General features: G+C 33.4%; 2 protein-coding genes across 7 annotated transcripts in view; one reads left to right on the top strand and one right to left on the bottom strand.

The window, feature by feature from the left end:
* TRAPPC13 (trafficking protein particle complex subunit 13) overlaps nucleotides 1-15,795 on the top strand; it is a 31,329-nt gene extending 15,534 nt beyond the window's left edge. Inside the window, exons 5-13 of one of the 4 annotated variants that reach the window (XM_043488992.1) lie at nucleotides 756-883; nucleotides 3,700-3,772; nucleotides 4,785-4,829; nucleotides 8,079-8,096; nucleotides 9,962-10,095; nucleotides 11,332-11,530; nucleotides 12,643-12,743; nucleotides 15,263-15,410; nucleotides 15,536-15,795. In XM_043488992.1, the coding sequence (XP_043344927.1) occupies nucleotides 756-883; nucleotides 3,700-3,772; nucleotides 4,785-4,829; nucleotides 8,079-8,096; nucleotides 9,962-10,095; nucleotides 11,332-11,530; nucleotides 12,643-12,743; nucleotides 15,263-15,410; nucleotides 15,536-15,643 (954 nt within the window). In that variant the 3' untranslated portion in view covers nucleotides 15,644-15,795. Of the gene's footprint in view, nucleotides 1-755; nucleotides 884-3,699; nucleotides 3,773-4,784; nucleotides 4,830-8,078; nucleotides 8,097-9,961; nucleotides 10,096-11,331; nucleotides 11,531-12,642; nucleotides 12,744-15,259; nucleotides 15,411-15,535 lie in introns of all 4 variants that reach the window. The other 3 variants (XM_043488991.1, XM_043488995.1, XM_043488994.1) reach the window with 3 other exon arrangements.
* Nucleotides 15,796-16,525: 730 nt separating this feature from the next.
* The window catches only part of SGTB (small glutamine rich tetratricopeptide repeat co-chaperone beta), a 49,102-nt gene continuing 44,226 nt past the window's right edge, over nucleotides 16,526-21,401 (bottom strand). For all 3 annotated transcript variants that reach the window (XM_043488996.1, XM_043488998.1, XM_043488997.1), the window contains one exon: nucleotides 16,526-20,555. In XM_043488996.1, coding sequence (XP_043344931.1) covers nucleotides 20,444-20,555 — 112 coding nt within the window. In that variant the 3' untranslated portion in view covers nucleotides 16,526-20,443. The remainder of the gene's footprint in view (nucleotides 20,556-21,401) is intronic.

The following is a 21,401-nucleotide window of genomic DNA, read 5'->3' as shown; positions in this document are numbered from 1 at the left end:
GAATGTTGACTCTACTTCTACAAATCAGTTGGTTTCTGACATCTAATGTTGTTTTGAATGACTGTTTACCTTTTAGTGCTATATACTAACACATGTGTACACATCTGTATATATTCCTGTAATATCCATCTGTATATATATATAACTTTTAAAACCATAGGTTCATATGGATGCCCCAAATTCCAGTCCAGTACCAAAGGTTTCATTGTAGCCTTCTCACTTTTCTTATTGTACTTTTTTGTCTCCAAAGATCAGAAACCTGTCTCTTGCTACCCATAATGTGTATATTTTTTGTTTAATCCTGGTATACAAATAGAAGTTTTAGAATTGCTAATCTACATGTACCCCTGCCAAAAAGCAGATGTTCAAGAGTAAAACATTTGCGTGCCATTATTTTTGTTTTTAGTTTTTATTTGCCAAACTTAGATTGGTTCTTACTTTTCCTTTACCCTTGGTGTGGTTGGTTTCATTGCAGTAGAGTTAGGTTCATTTGATGCTGTATGGATTCCATTTTGGATTTCCCCCAACTTCATGGCTGATTTTATTTATTTGCAGGTGTGCGTTTGTCTGAGCCATTACTCTTTTCTAAGCATCAGAGAAATGTGACATCTATACAGAGAGATGTGTACAGAGAAGTGCTGCTCTCCTTTCATCCCTACTGCTTTGTTCCTGTTCCCCTGTTCCTTCTACCCATGCTCACCCACAGCCTGTAGGTAACCCAGTTCACTTGTATTTTATTCTCTCTTTCTTTCAAGGCTGATCTTCAGACAAGTTCTCAGCGTTTGAATCTTTCAGCCTCTAACGCTGCAGTGGCCGAACTTAAACCCGATTGTTGTATTGATGATGTCATACACCATGAAGTAAAGGAAATTGGAACACACATGTAAGAATTAATTTTACTACATTTCAAAGGCTTTTACTTATAAAAGGCTTTATTTGAAATTTTTGCTTTATTTCCACTTATTATCAAGCCTGAAAAACTACTTCAGAAGGAGTTTTATGTGCCATGTTTATATGTTTGCCAGAAACAGACTTTAAACAAAATATTTATTGTGTAAGGGAAAAAAAAATCTTCATTTATCTGTAGTTTTATTTTTGCATCTGCAATCTGACTGAAAAGTAAAAATCCATGCTGCAAATCTTTAAAACCCAGGTGGTACTCTTTTGGAATGCTAACAACTGATGTTAATAACATTTATTTTTAAATTCACAGCTTTTCAGTTCTGGGTTTAACTATATAAATACACTCTATGCTGAGAGTTCAAAAGTAGTGAACCAAAATAAAACAAACTATGAGGGAAAAAGAAATGTCAAATTCTGTATCCCTGGCGTGTGTAGGTATTTGAATATGAATACTCTGTTTTTCTTTGAGAGGCGAAAATGAACATTTCAGAGCCACCTAAAGTAATTTTAGACTTCTCTATCTGCCTTACCACTCCCAAATATAGTTGAGTCACAAAGTCCTATTCTTGTTAATTATCTCTCAGCAGCCTCTCTCCATCTCTTGTTACATCACCATTTCTGTTTCTCTTTCTTGTGTTAAAGAAGTACATATGATATTGTCTATCATTTAATTCATTTTAGTGACAGGCTCTGTTTAGGCACTTTTTGAAATATATTCTGGGCTTCCTTGGTGGCTCAAACCGTAAAGAGTCTGCCCGCAATGCAGGAGACCCAGGTTCGATTCCTGGGTCTGAAAGATCCTCTGGAGAAGAGAGTGACAATTCACTCCAGTTTGCTTGCCTGGAGAATCCCATGAACAGAGGAGGCAATCCATGGGATCGCGTAAAGTTGGACATGACTGAGCAACTAACACTAATATATATTCTGTGGTTGGTATAAGCTTTGGTGTCAGATTTTCTGGAATTCAGATGTTAGCTCAATGCTTTATTTAACTATGTGATCTTGAATCAGTCACCTGACACTTCAGTGCCCTTAGGAAATTCTGACTTTGTCTAGGTTTTGCAGAGCTCTCCATACCTAATCCTTACCAAATACTCTAGTTCCACCTTTCATCATACTTTGCTCCCGCTTGACACTGCGGTTATGTTGGATTCTTTTACCTCCACAACTTGAAATGTATTCTTCTCTTATAAAGGAATGCCTGTGTCATTTTGTTTAGTTTAATTCTACTTCTTCAAATATTTTTCTATGTCTTTTGTACTTGAAATAACTCACTGAGTGCCTGCTGATCTCATTAAAGTATGAATTGCACAAAGTTGGCTGTACCCTCGGAATTTAGCAGAGAAATAACGATCAACACTTGTTGAAATTGAGTTTATTGAAACGATAATAAATGTGTAAAATCTCCATTTTACAGAAAATGAGACTCTTGTAGAATTAAATAGCTGGTAAATAATGGCATGGAGCTCAAATCTAGCTTCAAAATCTGTACTTTTGTTTCCAACCGTGAGCACTAGGAGAGCAGGTATTGAGTTTTGATCAACTCTAAATCCCTAGCACCTAGTTTAGTACTAGGTACAAATATAAAAGAGAAATTAAATTACCTATAATGTCACCACCTAGCATAACCACTATTAAAATAACTGGTATACTTCAGTCTTTTTTATGTGCATGTATAAGAGATATGTATAAGTAAATAATATTTTATAAAATTTTGATAAAATTATCTATGGCTTAATCTTTTTTAATGCACCAAAAACATTTTCCCACTTGAGTCAGTATTTTTTGAAAAGATTCTTCTTAAAATGATTTTATCTACACACTTGGACCATGTACTGTAATTTGTTTACTTACTCTGATGTTAAACTTTAGATTATTTCTACCTGTTCAGTGTTATAAATAACACAGTGATGAACACCTTAATATTTCCTGTGATAGGTTGCTTCAAATGGGTTTACTATAGGAGCATATAAACATTTTTAAGACTCCTTTCCTGAAGGATTGTTTTCTCAATTTTTATAACCAGTAGCGGTATAAAGAGAGTCAGTTTCTCTAAACCCTCAACAACCCTGTTATTTCTTGGAAAGAATTTTTGCCAGATCCTAAGATGGGGAAAAATCTTACCTCATTATTGTAATTTGTTTCTTTTTTTTTTTTTTGTAATTTGTTTCTTTGACTACTTGTAAGGGTGAATATTTTCACATTTTTGTTAGTAAATCATGGTACTGGGATATATATATATATATATATATTCTTTTCTCCTATTTTGAGTGAGATATTAACGTTATGCCTACAAAACTTGATATTGTTAGAAACCTTTTATCCCAATATGTTGTCCTTTTTTAAATTTTGTTTTAGTGTCTTTGATTTATCCAGTTTGTAAATTTGTAGAGGTCATCCTTTCCATTGGATTTATATTAAAAAGGCTTTCCTCATCTTGGAATTTTTAAAAAATTTGTATTTTCTTCTAGTTTATGTGAACTTATTTTTAATATTCAACTGTTTAGTTACCCTGGTATTTATTTTGGATCATGCTTCACTTTTTGAAGAAAAAGTTTCTGACTTCCGGCTTTAAAAATGGTATATCTTATTTAACTAATCATAGCTTTCTTGTTCATGGAATTATATCTATATCTACTGAAACTTTTTTTCCTGCTCTAGGCTCATTTGACTACACTTTCACGACATTGGTATATTTTCCAGATTTGTTGATAAGAGTTGAAATGTAGTAGATTAACTATTGAGAAACAAAATTGAAAATGATTCAGAAATCATTAATACATCTTTCTGTTTCAGCTTGGTGTGTGCAGTGAGTTACACAACTCAGGGTGGAGAAAAAATGTATTTTAGAAAATTCTTCAAGTTTCAGGTATTAAATCTGATGGTGGTAAATTGTATAGATGCCTTCCCCCTGCCACCCCCGCCCCCAGGAAATTACACCTATTTATCTGCAGTAAAAACAGACTCCAAATAAAGCAAATACCCTAATGTTTTTGAATTTGTCATGTTACTAGCAATCTAAAGTCAGACTAAGTTAAATAAAAACAGAGAAATTATCATTGGCAGTATAATGTTTTTATTTTTTAAAAAAATTGTTTGGTTTTCATGCCTTGACAAAATGCAAGAATCCAGAAGATGGATAAAATGACTGGAAAGTCCAGACAAAATAAGTGTAAATAATATCAGATTTCTAAAGACATATTTAAATGAAGGATTATTGATTTGGGTTAAGTGGACCAAGCTTCCTTCAGAGAAATCATGAGTCACTGAAATTGCAGTTAGAAGTTTTTATTTATACACAGTTTTCAAAGTCTATAATCAAAAGAATAATTTAAAACCACTGTTTTAACATATCTGTGTGTATAGATAGGGAAATAAGATGACCATATACAGTTATGTAGATCTAGATATGACACTATATATATTTTTCATTCCTCTGTATGTAGAAGAAAAAGTACTATTGATAGGAAGAAAAAAATTGCTATTGCTTTGTTATTGCTTTTGTTATCACTCATCTCTTTGAAGATTTTGCATGCCTTTTAAAAGAAAATAACAGGTTTGATTGCTTATTTTGATATAGAGAAAAATACACAAACATATATGTGTTCAGTTTAGCAAATACTGTGAAGGACAAATGCATATAACTCATGTAATTGTCACCCAGTCAAGAAATTATGGTAGCTTTTTTTAAAGATGCCTTTGAGATTGTTTTTGTTTGTTTTTGTTTTTACAAGAATATTGCATACCCATTTGAAAAGTCTGTTACAATTAAAATTGGAAAATGCCTTTGGCAAGCTTAAACCCAAGATTTAAAACAAATAAGCAAAATAAATGGTCAAATGATAATAATCTTCTTTGATTGGTATGCTTTATTCAACTAGGTTCTCAAACCATTGGATGTGAAAACCAAATTTTACAATGCAGAGGTAAGTATTGAGCACTTAATGGGATTTCAGGTTCAACATTAAGATCTTACCTGACTAAAATTCTCATGTATTATACTTCTTTTCATATCAGAATTGCTGATATGACTACAAATTACTTGTGAAAAATGAGCATAAAGTTAAATCACAAGTGATTAATTTCACTGCAGATCTCTTTTAATCCGCTGTTTTCAATTTCATGGAATCAATATGCCTTGATTTTTATTCTCATTAACTTTGAGGCTTTTACCTCCTTTCATTAAATGACGACCCTGTGCTTCCATTTAATAGTTGTTCCTGTCTAAAAACATTAGCAAAACTGTTAAATACTTATAAATGTGGTTGTGATATTATAAAAATTGAAGTATTAAATCTAAACCTTCGAAAAATATTTAATATTTATATAGAAAAATACTAAGTAGAACTCAATACATTAAATTCTTTGTCCTGAAAAGTCAGTGTGAGATTGCTAAGTTTAGTGAATGATTTGAACGTCTCCTTAGGAGAAACAAATTTGGCAAAAATATAGAAAGGAGTAACTTTTAGAATAGAAGATTATCTTCTGTTCTAACAAAAGATATAGAATAGAATTGGTCACAAGGAAAAGGTTTTATTGCTTGAATTTCTTTTACAAAATTCTATTTTATTCTGGTATCTAGAATTCCGGAAAAAACAGATTTCCTAATGGGCCTCTTACCCCCATAAAATCATGTGTTTATTCAAATACAGCATTTTGAAATGCAAATTATGTCTGTTACTCCAAAACCAGGTGATAAGAAATTTGTAGTCACATGTCAAATTTGATAATATTATTTTTACCATCAGCATCTCAGAGTTTTTATTCACTATAAAGTTTGTGCTACAACTGGGCATACTAAAACATCTAAGATAAGGAACCTAACCTTGAAGTAAAAACCTATCAGGAGAAAAGAAAAAAGTGCATAAAATAAAAAAGTTACTAGTATAGTGTATAGTGAGACTAGAGAGACTGGTACAAAAAGATGTGATACAGGAACTCTGGGAATGAGATTTTGGAGTAGTCTTAAGAACGCTTCATAGTCAAGAAAGAGAACTGCCTCAGAGTCTAGAAGTAATAGGTGCTGGAAATGTAGTGTCAGAGCAGTGAAGGCATTCCAAGCAGAGTTGCAAGTGGAACATTGAATATGTAGTGAAGTGTATACATATCAGTATTTGATGGAAGGATTCAGTCTCATCAAGGAGATTATTAGATGTTTAAAGAGTTGATGTTTCTTTGTGGGGAGGGATAGGAGGATTGGGATAATACATATTTGTTCTACCTTTTTTTGTTATTAACAATATATCATTGATTAATTACAGTATAGCTCTGTACTTAAATAGTCTTAATTTATTATTTTGCTGGGAAAGATTTCATTCATAGTATGAGGGGAGACTGGTAACTATTATATTAGAAAAAGTAGTTTGGAAAATTAAAAACAAATATGTAGGTGGGTCTTTTTTTCCTGTAAGCGGTTCCCAGGAAAGCACATACTAAACTATTTTTAAGTTTTGTTTGTTGAAATATAGGGGTACATGAGGGTTCTTGTCAAGTAGTTTTATCACACCAATATTATGGGTGAATTGCAAATTTTTTTAAAATTGCTACTAATTCCATAAATAACATAAAAGTAACATACTCCCCAAGAAGAAAGGAAGAAACCCACAATTCTACCACAGCAAAAAGTAATTGGTTCTTCATTAACCAGTTTTCTCTTTCATTTATATTTCTCTTCATTTATATATAATATTCTGTTCTTATAATTATAGTAACAATTTTGCTTCTTCAATTAACATTAAATATAGACATAATCTTTAATGTAGACTTTGCCAACCAACTTCAGCTAAAAAATTTTCATAAAATTCTGAACTTTTGAAAGTGACGTTTCTTTAAAAGTGAGAAGTGAGCAAATAGCATTTAGGATCTTTCTAATATACTTGGTATTACCTACTAGGTAAAGTAATTCTGTCCTGCCTGTAGCATAAAGCAGATTCTATTAACCCCAACTAGGAAATTTGGGAGTTAGTTAAGCACACTAGTATCAATAGTTTATTGCACTATTCCATAGACCTTACCTGACAACTATTGTTAGCCCCACATTTGTCACAAACATGTTTTTTTATGCTGCATCTAAAAGTTTTAATACTATGTGCATCACCAAAAGGAAAACAAGTTTTGTGAGAAACTTTGTTGTAGTCTTCTAAAATAAGAAAGCTTTGCTAGGAAAAAAAATGACATAAGAAGCTAGGCTTCAAACCTTTGGTCACCTGCTGAGTACAGTGCTCTGTGCCAGGTATGGAGGAGAAATAAATATAAACTGAACATCTTCCCTATCCTCATAGCACTTAGATTTAGTGGAGGAGACATAACAGTGCTTCCCTGGGGCCTCAGATGGTAAAGAGTCTGCCTGCAGTGCAAGAGACCCAGGTTCAATCACCTGGGTGGGGAAGATCCCCTGGAGAAGGAAATGGCAACCCATTCCAGTATTCTCGCCTGGAAAATCTCAGGGACAGAGGAGCCTGGCGGGCTACAATCCATGGGGTCACATGACTGAAGTGACTTAGCACTTGATATGACTTCATATCACAGTGTACGCACCCCCACCCACCCTGATCATGAAGTGTACTTATACTCTGGGAGCACAGGTGAAAAATGATTTCCAGCTTGATGTTTGATGAAAGAGCTGACATTTGAGATGGCCCTTGGGAAATAAGTAACTTTAGCTATATGTATATATATATGAAAAGAAGACAAACTATGAAACTGTTAACTCTCAATTGTTTGATGGTCTAGTTCAGCATTCCCTGAAGTGTAAGATCCCATTATTAGATAAATTTAGAAGAAGCTATACAGTATCTGTCCTGACTGTGGCAGATATTTGTATACCCATCCTAAGTAATCTATGAAGAATTACAAAGTGGGTAAGAATTTAAAGAATTAGAAAGGCATGGGATATGCCTCTCTCCCCCAGGATATGCCCTTGAATATTGCTCCTGTTTAAGTGCCCCCCTGCAGTGTTCTTCTCTATTCATTTAACCTTAGCAGTTTCACCTTTTTAGAAAAATGATTTGTCATATTTCTTTGTGTTGCTTTCTGTTTACGTCCTTGTTTTACTAATGCTGTCTTGTTTAGTAAATTTAAAAAATGCAGAAATGCATTTTATTTTAAAGTTAGTTATTCTTTTCCTTTAACATTTAATCTGATTTTTCTAATTTTTCTTTTTATTTTTCCATTAGAGTGACCTCAGTTCTGTGGTAATTTGATTTTTTATTATAAATTTATATGCTTTTCTTACTTACCACTTTTTGACTTTGCTTAATTAATCTCTCCATACAAACATAGTGGAAAAACAAAGTTAGCTGTGAATATACTTATATGACTTTGAAAATATGTATATAATTTGTACTTTTTATATTGATTGTCTTATCATATGAGAAAATATACATCAAAGATTAAATTGTCATATTGAAACAATTATATTCTTATTTTAGTGTGTTTTTCTGTAGATATTTTTTAAGAGGCCTTGTTAGCCTTGTTTAAATAGCCTTCGAATTATCAACATCTTAACATAAAATATCCTGTGATCCTTCACATCTTTGAATGAACTGTGTAGTTGAAATTCATCTTCAAATGCACAGTGGTTTTAGTCTTAATTCTGGGTCAGGTGAAGATGGCCCTTTAAGAGCAAACTGAAGAAAATTAAATTTTCCCAAGTTGGTTAAAATCATATTTTCAAATTTCTGTTTAATATAAGCAACATTTGCTTATAACGTATCATATACACAATAAAAACTGACTTAGCACTGAATTCTTAAATTTTTACATGTCAAGTAACTGTATACTAACTGTTCAAACTAACTTAATTTTCCATTATGCTGCTTGTTTTTCCTTTCATTTTATCTAAGCTCTTCTAAACTTATGCAGAAATTGAATTTTTAAATTTGAAATGTGGGTCTATGGTTATTTTTTTTTAAGCAATGGATTGATGGGATATATTTACTTTTTGTTTTTTTGAGAAAAAAATAACAAAAGGCCTTTGAATGTGTACCTTCTTTTAAACTGATAAATCATTGTATTTCTATTTTATTAGGACACATGTACCCAGGACAAAAGAATCTGTTTTGTTTTAGATAATAATATATTAAATTATAACTCCATCATTATATTTTTGCAAATAATTTCCATTTTTCTGGATTTAGTGTTAAAAAAGCTAAGTGCCAACATTTTTTGGTCATGGTTTATTTTGTTTTATTTCTGCATATATATATTACTATGAAACTTTTGAATAAAGTAATTCTAGAATATCCTTAGTATACCATTTTATATGTAAATTTGTATCAAAAAAGAGGCAAGTTGTCTGTTATCCTGCAATTATATACCCCCAAAAATAACACAGTAGCATAAAAGGAAGAATGTTTAGCATAATTAGGGAATTTTAAAAATTATGTAAAAGTACATATGTAAATTACCCCATGATTGAAATACTGCTGTATCTGTCAGACTACAAAGTACCTTTTCTTTGATTTAAAAACTCAAAGATTTCAAGTATAATTCACTTTTTTTTTTTGCCCTAAATATACACTTAATGAACTGGGAAATCACTAATGAACACTACAATAATTGCTTCATAAAGTTAAATCCTATAAGATTATAAAATAGATTATGCACTATACTATCTAATTTGAAATAATATGAAAATTGAAGTATGCTGTAATATTATAACAAAGACCTAATTATCTTAACACATTTCTGAAATGCTAAGTGCACAGGTATATTCGTTATCCTAGATTGCATTTTCACATTTTAATGACTTACCAGAAAATTTAGGATATATGTGAATGAAATTCCAGTTAAACATTTTTGGATGTCAGTACAAAAAATATTATAGTTATCCCCCATCCATTGTTTGATAACTTATCAGTTGACTAACACTTCACTTTGCCCCTCTTAATTATGTTAGGATAAAGATTTCTTTTCTTGCATTAATTATGATAACTTTGATTTGCAGGCATGAACTAATCACATTTATGGTTAATGTTTTTTCTTCATATAAATCAGATATTGTTGTTGAGGTAAATACTTTAAATACCATCATCCTTTGGTGCATTTTTTTTTTCAGACTGATGAAGTATTTCTTGAAGCCCAGATTCAGAATATTACAACCTCACCCATGTTTATGGAGAAGGTTTCATTGGAGCCATCTATAATGTACAATGTAGCAGAATTAAATTCAGTCAACCAAGCTGGAGAATGGTAAATATGATTTGTGAACTGTTTATTTTTATTTTAAAAGACATGAACTTTTCTATCATTGTTACTCTTGGGTGATTTATGATTTTTTTAATTAATAGACTTTATAAGAGAATTTTTAAATTTACAGAAAAATTTATCAGAAAGTGCAACATTCTTACATGTCCTCCCCACTTACAGGGTCCCATATCGTTTACATTTTAACTTGGTGCATTTTTTACAATTAGTGAATCAATATTGATACTTACTATTAATTAAAATCCAGTTTACATTCATGTTCACTCTTTGTGTTGTGCATTCTATGAGTTTTGACAAATGTAATGACATAGCCATCATGACTTTACCTTATAAAATAATTTCACTGCCCTTAAAGTCTCTCATGGTCCGTCAAGCTCTCCCTTCACATAAAAATAAGATCTTCACCATTTGTACCTGGAGCACTTATTCTTTCAATTTTGATAATAATTCAGTGAGATAAATATGGAACATTTCGTCCTTTATCCTGCAAATGATAAAATTGAGGCATGGGAAGGAATGATGGAGAAGTTAAAGTGAACAATGAGCTTCAAGACAATGTATTCTCTCAACATCAAAAGGAGCGAGCATAGAAAATAGATGATTTAATTTTTTAGAAAAATGAAATAGACATCTATGAGTAATTTAGAAAAAGAAGAATAAATAAATGTAAGATTGACATTAATATAGATAAGAAGGTAATAGCTGGAGGAATACCTGATTTTATTAATCAAGAATGGAAATTTTACTTTTATTATGTTAGAATACAGTAAAATTTGTAGCCTCTCATACCCCCACAGAGGAAAACAATAATTTTCCCCTCTTGGCCTGATCCTTTTATTCATTTTGAAAATGATTGCTTAGTTTAGAATGGTATGTTTCTTTATTTTCTTTCATAATTTTAGAGAAAAGGGACAGGATACTTAAGGTTCTGAATTCTCTTGCATTTTTTCAGTTAGTTGATATATGTCCAATACTTTAGGTAATATATTGCATTCTATTATAAAAAATCTGAAGATTTTCCAAATCAACTGAAAAAAATTAAAGAAAAGTAAGTCCTTTCAGTTCAAGTTCTTTTCATTTGTATTGAAACCACTAACCTGTTGTATCCTAGATCTTTGGATGGTAGATCATTCAGGTCCTATCCAAAGGAACAATCACAGCTATGGTTTTTCTTTTAAAAGATTCTAGAGAATTTTTTCCATCTCTGTCTTCACCCCTCAGTGTAACTACATTTGGGTCAAGAGCATATTTGCAGCCAATGGATACACGCCAGTACTTATACTGCCTAAAACCCAAGAAGGAGTTTGCAGAAAAAGCAGGCATAATTAAGGGAGTAACGGTAATTGGAAAATTGGATATAGTATGGAAAACAAATCTAGGTGAAAGGGGAAGATTACAGACCAGCCAACTTCAAAGAATGGTGAGTCTAGAAAAAGCATTGATGGGGTTTTGGTGTGTTGGGGGTCAGATAGTTAGAACAAGTTAAATTTCTCTAGGTCTGTCACTAAAAATCAGAGCACTATAAAAGGCATTAATATTACCAGAGAATGAAAGACAAATAATTTCACTGATACCTAGGTAGAAAATTGGTATTGATATGAATGGGAAGTGTTCAGATGTTAATTTATCCATCATACATGATTTTCTACCTTGTAAAGAACTTTTTTACTTTACCAAACAAAATAACTGCATATCAGTTGTTTCCTCCTATAGTAATTCATGCTCATTGTTATCTGACTTCCACTGTATTAGAGTTATCTCTTTATTTTTGCAATGTCTTGGAACTCTTAGATTTATACTGCATTTACCTACTCAGTTCATTCCTTCTTTAAAGATCTTTAAAATGTCAGTCATCTGAAACTCATGTGAGTCCCACTCAAATTATTTTATAAACGCTGGTTGGACATTTTATCTAATTTCTACTCTGAGAGTATGGATAGCGACTAGCCTTCTTTTTCTTGTGCTAGTGAAAATATACTATAGAATCCTCTGTTTATACTGAGTATTACCTGCTGAGATACATTCTAAAATTTACTTTTACTTTGAGGTAAAATTTACTTTATTTGAGGTAAAAATTGAAAAAAGAGAGAGAGATTACCACTGGGCCTAGTTTAAAACATAGCCATTAGCTATCATCCTGCCATGGCATTTTGATTCTACTGTCTGTCCATATCAGTGTATCTTGTGAAACAGATGTGATTTGCTTCTTCAGTTATTTCAGTGTCTTCCTCTACCTGTTTAGGCAATAACCTTATCTATGCAGAGTTATGTTTCTATAAGCTACAGTATTTTTGGAAGCTTCCCCTTAAGATCAGACCCCCTGAAATTGGTTTCCTATTTGCCTGTGAGACTCATTTCAACTTTACTAAACATGGAGTAATTATAACAAAAACAGTCAGGGCCTCTAGTGCTATTTTATAAATAGTAGCAGCAAAAGAAGTTAGAATGGATAATAGTAGGACTGTAGTACTCTCTTAAAATGGAAAGATTTTTATAATAGATGTATGTTAACTGTATTTCTTTTTCTCATAGGCTCCAGGTTATGGAGATGTTAGGTTGTCTTTGGAAGCAATCCCAGACACTGTAAACCTCGAAGAACCTTTTCATATTACTTGTAAAATAACAAACTGCAGGTAATGCCAGTATTTGTGGATGAATATCCTTTCTTTTTTACCTAAGAGAGACTTCTTAAAGCTTTTAAATATGCTATCTTCTTGTAAGTTCCCTCTTGCCATATAGTCATCTCTGATGTTGCCATTGAATACTGTAAAGTTCTTCATCTGGTAGCTAATATTACATATTTTAGAGGTCCTACTGTATTAGGCATTTTTTAATATTTTATTTCCATACCTGTGAGGTAGGTGTTAATTATTCACATTCTTTGCAAGAGCAAGCTAACCCAGAGCTTGTGGCTTATTCAGTCTCAGAGAGCTAGAAAAGATGGGATCAGAATTTGAAACCAGTGTATTTGACTTCAAGGTCCGTGTTTGTTTCATTTACACTCCTTTCACACTTCAGATTACTAAACAGGAACTAGTAGGTTCTTATCGAATAATGCATTATAGATTTACTGTAATAAGGTAGATTTTTCTGAGCCATATTTATACCTGAGCTGTATCTTTAGTATTAAGAAACTAAAAAGTAGTTATGAATTTAATATAAGGGATAGCCACAGACTGGAAAACAGGACTTTGATAAAGAGTATAATCTGGCTGTTGAGAGGTAAAGAGCACAGGGTTTGAGGCCAGAAAAATTAGGATTAAATCCCAGTCCTATCACTTCGCTACTCCTTGTAGTACTATTTGGTACATTCATGCTAAGTCGTTTCAGTTGTATCCAACTCTTTTTCAGCCCTATGGACCTTAGTCCACCAGGCTCTTCTGTCCATGGGATTCTCCAGGCAAGAATACTAGAGTGAGTTGCCATTGGAGCATTTTGATAATATCACAGTAATGAATCCAAATCATCATAGCCTGAATGTACAATTCTATATCCCTTACAACTTTATGGTATTAGGAAGATAAGAAGTATTTATCCTTCAAAATTACAAAATACCTACTTACCCTGTGAAGCTTCCTAGACCTTCTCACACATAATCATAGCAAATTGTAATATAGTTTTTTTGTGATACTGATATATTCCTATAATTAATCACTAGTCTCTTCTGTATTGAATTGCAAATAATTTAAGAGAAGAGATCATGTCTTACCAGCATTATAAGTGCAGTGCCTGCCACATCATAGGAGCTCAGTAAACAACACACACAGGATAAAGACCGTGTGCTACATGTACCCTTTATGGGTGTGCTCTTGGATTATTTGTTTTGTGTTTCTTGAGTTATAAAAAATCAGTTATTGACCAAATGACAAAATGCTATAATAAATAAAAAAATAACAGTTTGAGTATTAACTTTACCTTTTGGTAATTCAAATAAGTTTTCTCAAAAGCACTTACTTCTTAGATCTTCAGTTTCTTCATCTATAAAAGTGGGATTACCCTTAACCCACAACACACACAGACACATACATGCAGTCTACTCTTACTGGATTTTTGTGAAATGTAATGAGGAAATTCATGCATTGCACCTAAACTGGTCTGGGGCACACAGTGAACATTTCAAATTTTAGAGGGGAGACAGAGACACATAAAAGCTAAATATCATTAAATCAATACATCTAAAATTCAAGTTTAAAATTTAAATTTTAAATGAGTATTTTAAATGTGGAGCCAGCTAAGGAGAGAAAAAGAGCTTAAAGAGTTGAAAGCAAGTCAAGCATGGTGGTAGAGTAGCAGACCATTTTTCATTATGAAACTTTTGGTTTTGTTTTGTTTTAAAAACAATGCACATACTTTCACTAAAAGTGTTTTTTTAACTTAATAAGTTTAATTGAACTGGTGGTATCAATTATAAGGAGAAGCAGTCTTTTTCATGTCAAGTGAATACCTGAATAGTTTTACTTATAAATCTTGCCAGTCATTTGCTATGTTATCTGCATGGTAAGGGCTTCCCAGGTGACTCAGTGGGTAAAGAATCTTCCTGCAGTGCAGGAGACACGGGTTTGATCCCTATGTCAGGAAGATCTCCTGGAGGAGGGCACAGCAACCCACTCCAGTATTTTTGCCTGGAGAATCCCATGGACAGAGAAGCTTGGCGAGCTACAGTCTATAGGGTCACAAAGAGTCGGACGCAGCTGAAGTGACTGAGCAAACACTGCGTGGTAAAGGAACATAGATTAAATAGACCAGCCTCAGTTTTTCATTCTCTTTCCTACAGAGCATCTAACAGAAATTGGAAGGATACATAGCAACAAAATTAGACACAGATGTCTGGAAGTCTCCCAGAGAAGGCCAAACTATTTTTTAACAGATGAGCATCAGGGAGCCAGTGTTCAGTAACAGAACCAGAAGGCCTGCATCCAAACAGGCAGATTAGTCTTAATGCTACTGTAAACTCCAGAACAAAACCATCTTTCATTTTCCTGATTCTGTCTTAAGTGAAATAAAAACGATGTGATGGATTTTCATTTCTGTTCCTGGTTTGCAGCTGGACACCATGAGAAGAAATTCACTGGCAACAGTGCTTTAGAAACACTGCAGTATCGCTTTGTAAAAAGAACAAGATTTATTCCTGTCTTTCTGATTCCTCCAGCAGTGAAAGAACAATGGATCTAGTTTTGGAAATGTGCAATACCAATTCTATCCACTGGTGTGGCATTTCAGGAAGACAACTTGGAAAGCTGCATCCAAGTTCCTCTCTCTGCCTTGCCCTCACACTACTGTCTTCAGTACAAGGACTGCAAGTATGCTGTCTTTTCAGTAATTTCAGTATTTAGGGGCTATTAACCCATAGTCATTTATTATATCCATTCTTTGTCTGGTCATTACCAATGAATGAAAACTTGGGTCTATATTTTTCTCTCAATAGAGCGTCTCTGGCTTAAGACTAACAGACACATTCTTAAAGAGAACATACGAATATGATGACATCGCACAAGTCTGTGTGGTATCTTCGGCCATTAAAGTGGAAAGTTGAAGAAAATGTCCAATGTTACACTTTTCATTGAGTTGCCCAGAATTTTCTGCATTTTTGCCACCTTTGTAAAATGATCAACAGTAAAAATAAGTATGTTATTTAAATTTCTTTCCTATAAAAGTTAAAATATTAAATATTTGTTTTGAAAAGAACCATCTACTGATTTTATCTTGTGAGTTATATTCCAAATGAACATTTGTATATTTTCTACACACATGTGATTTTGTTTCACTTTAAATGACCACTGGACTTTGTTCTCCAAAAGCTCTGTATTTGAGACCATGTGTTCCTAGCAGGTATCTTGAACAACGGTCAGTAAACTTTTCATGTAGAGGACCAGATACTTCATATTTTAGACCTTGCAGGCCACGAGGTTTCTGTTGAAATTACTCTGCGGTTATAATACAAAAGCAGCCAGTAGGCTCTAGTGACTCAGACAGTAAAGAATCTGCCTGCAGTGCAGGAGACCCAGGTTCAATCCCTGGGTCAGGAAGATCCCCTGGAGAAGGGAATGGCTACCCACTCCCGTATTCTTTCCTGGAGAACTCAATGGACAGAGGGGCCTGGCAGGCTACAGTCCATGGGGTCGCAAAGGGTCGGAAACAACTGAGTGACTTTCACTTTAGGCAAAAATTGTACCACAGCATTTACAAAAACAAGCAGCTGGTCAGATCTGACCTGCAGGCCATAGTTTGCTGACTTCAATCTAGAAGATACAGTTGTTTCTTAAAACTTTAGAATTCTCATCATACTTTCTTTAGAAGTATTTTTGTTAACCCCAGGCTTTTTTCCTCAGTCAACAAAAAAAGTTTAAAACAACTGGGGTGGTCCTCATATAATCTTGTATTTGCTAACACAGTATGAATTTTTCTAGTTGTTTTCAAAATTATCATATTGGCATCTGTATTTTTGTGTGCATACACATACATCTAACTTGCAGCTACTAAAAGCAGATCAGAATTTATTTCTTAAACTGTCAATTACTCTGATAACTCTAAGCTAAGAAGCCAGATCATTTTCTAATTCTAAGCCAAGAAAGTCCTGTTTTTTTCCCATTGAAAAATAAACCACTTTTTTTTAAAGGCACACTTAAAGGATTTCCAGCTTCTGATACTTGATTTTGAACTCTATATCATGTATTATTATTACAAAACTGTTTCTGCATGTAATCACATTAATTTACTTATGTCATATACAAAACAGTGAGGAAATTAAGACTATAAACAACTTTGCAACATGGATGTAATAAAAGTTTCAATATTTTGAAACAAAACAAAAACTAATACTGTTAAATAAAAACTTAAGTTGAAATTCAAGCATGTATATATAACTGCTTAAATGTAAATGCATTAAGTCAAATACAAAAATTGGTTTTTCTTAAATGCATAATTATTTATTGCCATGACAAACTGTTTGGTCCAAAATGAAAGCTGTATTCAGAATGAGATTTGCCCTTAAATTGAAGAGGTAATTAATGAAACGTCCGTGCAAAATAAAGTGCAAGCAGTGTAAAATTGTCTTTGTCCAGAGACAGTCTTTTCTCCAAAATGAGTACAATTGATTAAATGATGAAATAAGACTTTATAGCCCCTGCACTGGATACTTCAGTAGCTTTCAAGGTGTCTTCTCATGACTGAACCTTCTGTTTCACTCCATTCAAATTTTAAAAGTAACATATGATGGTCACTTGGGATTCTGCTATATAATTTGACTTAGTTACAAAGACTCCCTTCTTTATAAGCAATAACCTAGACACATATTGTTCCTTCCTTAAGTAAAGGTTACATAATGTCATCTTAGGATCTGTTTAAACCATATTATAAAAATTAGATAAACAATTTGGTACATTAAGTAGAAATGTTATTTGCATACAAAGGACATTGTAAATTTTACATTTACAATGGAAAAGACCCTGATGCTGGAAAAGATTGAAGGCAAAAGGCGAAGGGGGCAGCAAAGGATGAGATGGTTAGATAGCATCACCAACTCAATGGACATGAAGTTGAGCAAACTCCAAGAGATAGTGAAGGACAGAGGAACCTGGCGTGTTACAGTCCATGGGTTCACAAAGAATCAGACACGACTTAGCGACTGAACAACAATAAAAAATTTTACATAGCATCATAACAATTACAGCTACTATAAAGAAAAGTGGTTAATGGAAATCAATCATTCCTAAGTAGAGTGTATATAAAGATTTACTTTAATGCCCTCTTGTTTCAGACAAGCAAAATAACTTTTGGAGCATTCTTTATAATTTTAAGAGTAGCTAACACAATACAGCTACACAAAACCTTCTTGAAATAGCATGCAATGAAGTAATTTCCAAGTGATGAAAGTACTTAAAAAGCAAAAGTGGCTTGAATAGAATGGAAATCCAGGTAAGTGGATTCATTACCTAGATGTGTTATGGGACATACATTAGAAAAGAAACAAACTAGAAAAATGAAATGGAAGAAATAAAACCAATTCACATTCCTTCATGTAAAAAGAATGGCTACTTTACCTACAGATATTAGTAAAGACATTGTAAGTATTTTTGCTTATAACGTCTGATTTTGGTATCAAAGTTGGCAAAATAAAATGAAGTTGGGAAGTGTTTCCTCTTCTCCTGGAAGAGATTGTGTAGATTTAATATTAAGTGTTTGGTAGAATTCACCATTGAAATTGTCTGGGCCTGTGGTTTTCCAGAGGTACCTTATTTCTCCAGTGAGTTATGGTAGTTTGTATCTTTAAAGAATTTGCCTGTTTCATGGATATAGACCTACAGTTGATCATAGTATTTTCTAATTATCTAATTGTCTACATGGTCTGCAGTGATATCCCTTCTTTCACTTCTCTTACTGTTGATTCATATTCTCTTTATTTTCCTACTCAGAGGCTTACCAGTTTTATCAATTTGAAAGCATCTGTAATGCATTCAAGATAATTATGCTAGGAACCTTTTCTTATGCAACACCAGCAAGAATTGACTTTTTTTTTTTTTTGCCCACACCATAGGCTGGCAGAATCTTAGTTCCCTGACTAGGGATTGAACCAGCATCCTCTGCATTGCAAGTATGGTGTCTTAACCACTAGATCACCACCCAAGTTCATTTAAGTGCAATATAGGAGACAATTCAGAAGGCTGAAGTCCTAATTTTCCCTGGAAAAGAACTGTAGGTTCATGTAGCTCTTCCTTGTATCCTGAGCCCAGGCATTTTAGATATTTGCTGACCTAAAAGAGGAGACATCTCTAACCTAGTGTTGCTTTCAAATTAGAGCCCTTGGGACCTAGATCAGAACCACTTGGTGTGCTGTGTGGAATGGTGATTCCCAGACCTCATTATAGGACCTGATAAAGTTGAAAAGTATGCCCCTGAATCTGGATTTTTTAATGAATTCCAAGCTGATTCTTATAGTAAAATTATCGAACTGTTCTAATCCAACAAAGGGAAAGAAGGGAAAGTAGGTTTTTAAATTTTAAGATACCAAGTAATTAGCCTTTTGAGATGAAGAGTTATAGTAATACAAAATTAAATCAGTCATCAGTATTACTGATTTAATTTTGTATTACTGTTTTAGTTTTCTTTCACAACATTTGTGAAATTCATTATGTGTCCACCAATTGTATAACTAACAAACCAAAGAAATTTCAACTGGAATTAGAACAGTTTCATCCATCACTCTAGTTAAAGACATTCCAATACTTAATGCCACTTCTCTTCACTAACTAATATGTATTCTAATTTCAGTACAATATTTCAAGTCCCCTGTTATGTTTAAGCTGCATCAAATTAAGAAGAAGCATAAAAGTGACATGCCAAGCCAAATTATAGCAGAGGATGAACATGAACAAGAAGTGTTAATGACAGATACTTTTTGTAACCCATCAAATAATTACAAGTTTAAAAAATCAGTGTCTGCAGGCACATAATTAAATGCCACTTAGGAAATCCTTAAGGGCCAAGCTATTGGCTTATTTAAATGTACATATATTTGAAAGTTTCCATGGTAAGGTCACTACATAAATTGTGCTAGTGGAATTGAATAGTTATACAACTGACCTAACCAATATTATTAAGGATTTCTAAATGTATTTTATTATGTACTTAGCATAAGTGGCCATGCTAATGTTATCTATACCAAACTGTAGGCAAGATTAGTTAAGAACTATGCAAAGAACCTGAGCACCCTACATTCACTTTCTATACATTCACAGCATCTATTTTTTCCTTTTCTAAACAACACCGAATACTGCTTTCCACCAGCTCTTAAGATTTTGTCACCCAACAAAATAAGCAGCATTAAAGACAGTACTGGCCCCTGTCATATCTTCACTACTGATAGCACTATCAAAGCTAAACCCAGGAACGAATTTCTTCTCCAAAGACGCTACTCAGTGGCAAGTATATTTCTCCTAAATCAGCATGAGAATCCTTTCCTCTTAGTTATCTCCCCTTTCAAAAAGTTTGCTTATGGGAATTTGGTGCTAGAGAACTCACCAGTAAACAGCCCTACTGTTCAATAAATATACTCTGCTATTAAGTCTAGTATACAAATACAATGAAGATGTGAAAATGGAACCGTGTCCAGTTAAGTGCTATAACTGGCACTTAACAAGGCTACTGATCACCTGCTTACAAAGGAATCATGTTATGGTCAAGTCAACATAACATAGTCATGTTATGTTATCTGTTTGTGATACACCTATTGTCTAGACAGATTATGTTTTAGATTTGTTTTTGTTTTGGCCACTATCTACAGCAGACACTTGAGAGCCATCACCAACTGCATTCTGGATGAGGGGCCCTGGTCAGGTCAGGAGTGTTCTTCAGCGCTGCTGCTGAATGACCTGCTCCGGATGTGATTTCTAAGTTGCTCTATGAGTTCAGGATTCTGTTGCTGTATCTGCTGAGCAAACTGCTGTCCCCTGTAGTAAAGAAGCAAAGTAGTATGAATTAGGGAATTTCCAACCACACAAAACCAACACAAAAAGAACTGCAAACGATGTGGATACTACCCAAAGGGAGTGTTTTCTATAAAAACAAGTTTTAGATTCATGACTTATCTGCAAGTGTACCAGCACCCCCATATACCATTAATACAGTGCAGTGTTCTTTATGAGAAATCAAACACCCAAGCTAACAAGTGAGTTCCTGAATTGAGTGAAATCCACCCCTCCCCCACCCATGCTTAACCACAGATACGCAAAGGGCTAAAAGGAATATGCTTTTTATTATATGTGTGCAAATATAACGCAAGGTATTTGTTCTTGTAATCAAGTCAGTCTCTCATATGGCAGGTGTCACACCTATCTGGGAATGCTTATGAAGTCACGTAACAGAACTGAGTTTTCGAAAGGCAGAGATTTAATCCAAACTACTGAGTGTGAACCTCCCAATTGCAAGTGTTCGGTATCACTAAAATCATGCCACTTAAAGATCACTCTAAAAATGCCATATTGCAAGTGGGTTTACACAGTTGTGATCACAAACAAAAAATGATATTTGTCACTTCATGCAACATTTCCAGTAACAGCATCACACAGATTCAAAAAGCACAGTAGCCTAAGCAACTTGGATGGAGGTAGAAGTAATGTGTTCAAATAATGAGAAAATAAAATGAGTTCCTTTAGCAATGACATGCACTGCAAAAGTTTGAATTAAAGTATCCTAAATCCTATGCAATATATGATTTTTAAATACATATGTGTACATAAAACTCATTAAGTAGATATTTGCCATCTGATTTGCTTAAAAAGTTTTTCTTGGATCCA

The sequence above is a fragment of the Cervus canadensis genome, chromosome 16 (assembly GCF_019320065.1).
Source record: "Cervus canadensis isolate Bull #8, Minnesota chromosome 16, ASM1932006v1, whole genome shotgun sequence".
In the NCBI taxonomy this organism is placed as follows: Eukaryota; Metazoa; Chordata; class Mammalia; order Artiodactyla; family Cervidae; genus Cervus; species Cervus canadensis.
Note: the sequence above shows the minus strand (reverse complement) of the source record. Positions and strands in the feature narration are given on the sequence as shown.